The sequence below is a fragment of the Oryza brachyantha genome, chromosome 2 (assembly GCF_000231095.2).
Source record: "Oryza brachyantha chromosome 2, ObraRS2, whole genome shotgun sequence".
NCBI classification, from domain to species: domain Eukaryota; kingdom Viridiplantae; phylum Streptophyta; class Magnoliopsida; order Poales; family Poaceae; genus Oryza; species Oryza brachyantha.
In genome coordinates, this window is record NC_023164.2 from 23757543 (window position 1) to 23762707 (window position 5165).

The following is a 5165-nucleotide window of genomic DNA, read 5'->3' on the forward strand; positions in this document are numbered from 1 at the left end:
TGATCTTTTGTGCTCTTATAAATACTCTTATAGATATTTAACGGTTCTCATTGATTTTGTATAGGTCTTATTGTGCATATCATACCCGAATAGATTGATCCTTTGACTTCCCTCCGTCATGGTCACTTAAATATGGGCCTAGAAGAGCAATGTGGTTCATCTGTCAATGGCCATGCACAATAAAAATTAAATAGGGGCCTCTCCTACACGAGCACTCCTTTCTTAGTTGATATGAGCAATATCTCTCCTTAGGAGTATCGTCGGGCTTCAACATGACATATTATATATGCTTAGATAATCTATGTATTTATATACTTTTAAGGTATTCCATATATGAAAAACCAACAATATGTATATTATTGTAGATATTCTCACGCACCATATATAATGAACTTAATTACTAGACTTGGTTGATTGTTCTTTGGGGATCTGAATGCTATGTGACAGTAAATTTAGAGCAAAAGCTTTCTAAATATAAAGACATAATATCCCTTTTTTTGTTGCTTTTCCCTCCAGTATTGTTTCATTCTGTCCCAGCTCCTACTTCAAGTCGAGTATGGCATGCAAAGCTATATAGGATACTTGTGTGTGCACCTGGTCCATAGCAGCAGAAACTAGGGCACTAGAGATTCTAAGGCTGGCAAACAAAGGAGGGGAGAGGAGCAAAGGCCAAAAGGCAATGGAATGATTACTGGTGTAGCTGGCCCTACTTTATTAGGAGTACCTCTTTCTTTTTGCTCCTTAGCAGCATGCTCTTCTATTATTTTCTCAAAAATTATATTATTCATGGTTTTTTATCAGAATAATCACTATATACCATCGAATTCATAATTAAGTAAAAGCTCAAGGAAATAAAATATCCACACCTGGTCACATACAATCATACTTACAATAAAACAAATGGGCTTTCGTGCGAGAAGAAAAAAGAAAATCTCCTTTGTTAGAAAAATTTTCAATGTGTATTTTGACTTGGAGAGTGGCGCCAACAGTGGAGAGTGCAGTCTTTGGGGATTGAATGAATGATAAAGAGCACCGCACGTGGAGCGCCTGAGCCAAGTGACTCTGCCTCTGCACAGTTTAAAGATTTTTCCTCTTACAAAAAAAAAAAAGACAGTAGCAGAAGCACACAGACGGGAGGAGGAAAAAAATAAACACATTTCAAACAGCAAAAGGGAGGCAACCAAAAATTAAAGAGTCTGGGGTGCTCTCATCTCATCAAAAGCAGCCAATCCAGAAAGGAAGCATATAACATTGCTTTCCATTCAATTCCCTGAACAAGATAGCTTCTCTGGGCCTAATTTGTTTAACCAGTTAGTTAATCCTCCGAAATTATCTCCTTCTCAGCTATTAGTACTAGCATCTTGATGCATGAGAGATACAGTGAGAGAGCCATTTGGTGGAATAATCGTTAGTTAGCAACGGGGGAGAACACATCACGTTACGCTCTGCCACAGTACTGATGCACAACTGTGCATGGGATTAGCTGCTAGCTAGCTCGCTAGGTGAAGCTAATAATTTCCCCGCTCCCGGTCGGCCCCTCCTCCTCCCTCCTCTTCTCCTTCTCCTCCTCCGCCTTATCCTCCTCTCTCTCTCACTCACCATCACCAGTCGCCTTCCATGTACACCACCTATGCCCTCTAGTCTTTCTCTCCAGCTTCCTCTCTCTCTCCTCCCCTTCTTCTCTGCCTCCTCTAACATCAAGAATCCATTTATTCACCCATCTCTCTCTCTCTCTCTCTCTCCTCTCCATGCCCTACAATCTACAAAGTACACTTCTTCCTCTTCCTCCTTCCTCCTCTCCCTCTCCAGTGGCTGGCCTGCTACCTAGCCAGCTAGGGTCATCTGCTCCTGCTCTCTAGCTCTCACTCTCTCTAAGATCACCCACCAGCTGGGATGAACCTGACCAAAAACACCATAAAATAGTGTGTGATCTCCCACACGCACACGCAGAAGCACAAGCTTCGCCATCCTATTGCTGCCTCAACCTCTCCCATCATATCATATGAGGAAGGATTCTTTCCAACCTACAATCTTTCCCTGATGGCTAGCTCTTTCTCGGACTTTCTTTCTCTCTCTCTACCACCACCTCGCACCTAACCTTCTCGAGCTAGACCCACAACGAGAGAGGAGGCAGGCAGGCCGCCCGGAGACATCAAATCCATTCTCCCCTTCTCTTCAAACAACCACCTCATTTACCAGCTGCCTAAAAAATCCACGCCGAGAGAGATATAGTTGGTTGGTTGTATCTGTGTATATATACCATGGTCTAATTGATGACCATGGACGTCGCCGGAGACGCCGGAGGGGGCCGCCGACCGAACTTCCCTTTGCAGCTCCTTGAGAAGAAGGAGGAGCAGCCGTGCTCCAGCTCGGCTGCAGGAGGGGGGCCATCATCGGCGGGTGGCAACGGGAATAATGGATCGGGCTCGGGCGTCGGCGGGGCCGGAGGGGAGATGCAGGTGCGGAAGGCCGCGCCCAAGCGGAGCTCCACCAAGGACCGGCACACCAAGGTGGAAGGGAGGGGGCGGCGCATCCGGATGCCGGCGCTGTGCGCGGCGAGGGTGTTCCAGCTGACGCGGGAGCTGGGGCACAAGACGGACGGTGAGACCATCGAGTGGCTGCTGCAGCAGGCGGAGCCAGCGGTGATCGCGGCCACCGGCACCGGCACCATCCCGGCCAACTTCACCTCGCTCAACATCTCTCTCCGCTCCTCCGGATCGTCGCTCTCCGCCCCGGCGCACCTCCGCGCGTTACCTAGCCCCGCCGCCGCCGCACGGTTTGGATCCCGCGCAGACGCGTGGGACCGGGTTGTCGGCCTCGGGTTCCCGTCCGAGGGCCCCGCCTCGTCGTCATCGTCGCCGTCCCCGCTGCTGTTGAACTTCCACTCGGGCAGCGTCGGTGTCGACGTGCAGCCTTCGCCTTCCGCCGCTGCAGCGGCCGCCGATATCTCCAGGAAGCGGCGCTGGGAGCAGGAAATGCAGCAGCAGCAGCAACAGCAACAACAACAGCAACAACAGTACCAGCAGCAGATGGCCGGGTACACACAGAGCCAAATGCCAGGCACCGTGTGGATGGTGCCGAGCAACAGCACGCAAGGAGGTGCTCCGTCCGGTGGTGGTGGTGGAGGAGGAGGAGGAGGAGGAGGCAGCGGGGAGTCCATTTGGACGTTCCCGCAGATGAGTAGCGCCGCCGCGGCCGCCGCCGTGTACCGGGGGAGTGTTCCGAGCGGGCTACATTTCATGAACTTCCCTGCACCGATGGCGCTGCTACCGGGACAGCAGCTGGGGCTCGGGCCAGTTGGAGGCGGAGGTGGCGGCAGCGGAGGAGGAGGCGGAGGGGAAGGGCACATGGGGATCCTTGCCGCCCTCAATGCATACCGGACACAGGCGGTGACGGATGCCGCCGGTGAGCAAGGCGGAGAAGGAGGTGGAGGATCTAGCCAGCGGCAACACGGAGCCGGCGGCGAGCGGCATCAGAGCATAAGCACCAGCGACTCGTAGGCCCGGCCGGAGGTCTCGGAAGATCGCAACGCATGCATTGGTCCGGTCGGTGTGACTTTGATCTGTTCTTTGTCTTGGTTTCATTCTTTCTTCTTTTGTTGGTTTCCTTCCACTCTCTCCCTAGGCAACCTTGCAAGGACTCACTTAGAGCTGCATTCCATGGCATTCTCACGTACCTGTACTTGTGGTTACGAGTGAGAGAGCGAGGTGATGCCATGGGAGGGACAATCAAGATGAGGGAAACGCACGCAGCTGCATGCAGAGAGATTGTTCTTTTTGTTCATTTAGCTTTAGAGTTTGATCGAGTGCGAGCAGAAGAGAGATTTTTTTAATCAAGCATGGCATCCAGTATCTGCATGTCATGACGATGGTTCATTTTTTTCCCCCAAAGTGCTACTAGTTTTTCTACTGGCCTCTCTCATGTTTTCTAGCTACTCACCGTTTTTGCATGCACGTTTCAGTTCGTTCCTTCAATTACCATGCATATTGTTTTAGCAGCTTTGATCGATATCAGCCATGACCATAAACTAGGGTTTATGTTTGCTGATCCGCTTCCAGGTTAAGAAAAATGCACGTAACGTACACGTATATAGCAACCTGGCAAGTGATACCACGTACAGAAACCACGTTCCAAAACTAGCCATTTTGCCAAGGGGGAAGAGGAGGAGGAGGAGGAGGCCGGACGAGGGAGACGAGAGGCTCGGTAGCTAGCTGGCTGGCCAGCTGCGTGGCAAGGTTTTTGTCATCTGATGGGCGAACAACCTGCAGAGAAGCCAAGCTAGCAACCGATGGCGCCGTGGACCACAGAGAGAAAGAGGAGAAAGAAGAGAGAGAGAGAGAGAGATTTTGCTAGCAATTGGATGGAGCAAGCGGAGACCGGCCGGCGCCCGTTCAGCCGCGGACTCGAGTCCAACAGTGACACGCCGACCCCGCGCGAGCCAGCCCGTACGTTTTCTCCTTCTCTTTTCCGCGCTAGCTACCGCCCGAGCAGTCACAATGATTTCCCCTCCACCACGCGCGTACGTACGTTTAAGTACGCGCAACAAGTCTCCCTACCTCACCACCGGCGCCGCGCGCCCTCGCCGTGCTTCATGCGACCCAACGGGCGCACAGGCGCCCGTACGCGCGTCTACGTACGGCGGCAGCGAACACACAAGGCCGGCGCCTGTGCGCGCGAGCAGCGAAGGCATTGATGGCGCTCGTTGTCGCCTCCCGCCGATGATCTCGCGCGCATACGTACGCAGCCTCGCTCTCGCCGCCGCGCGCGCGCCCGGCCAATCTCGATCCCCTCCTCTCCCATCTCCTCGCCCGATCCCCGCACTAGCTCTCTGTCTGTCTCTCTCTCTCTTTGCTCGATCAGCTCGCGCTGTCAGATCGGGCAGCTTAGCCAATGCAATCCACCCCATCCATATCCATATAAAGCAGGGGGCGCAGCGCAGGGAGCAGAGAGCAGAGGGGTTGCAGGCGGCCGGGCGGGCGCGCGCGCGTGTATGTGGGTGGGTGCAGTACATCCTCCTCCTGCGCTGCGCCCCAGGGTTGCCCTTCTCGGCCAATGTTTCTCAACGTGTCTTGTTTTTTTTTTTCTGTTTCTCATTGCATGTGGTTGGCTTTCCGTGTCCATGTGTCGCCCTTGTGTTCTTGCTCTAACTTGGGGAGGCAGATGCA

General features: G+C 52.7%; 1 protein-coding gene across 1 annotated transcript; it reads left to right on the forward strand.

Moving 5' to 3' along the window:
- The first annotated feature begins 1704 nt into the window (after nucleotides 1–1704).
- LOC102700026 (transcription factor TCP14-like) lies at nucleotides 1705–3933 on the forward strand. The gene has a single exon (XM_040520825.1). The coding sequence runs from the start codon at nucleotides 2274–2276 to the stop codon at nucleotides 3498–3500; it is 1227 nt and encodes a 408-aa protein (XP_040376759.1). The 5' UTR covers nucleotides 1705–2273; the 3' UTR covers nucleotides 3501–3933.
- The last annotated feature ends 1232 nt before the right edge of the window (nucleotides 3934–5165 follow it).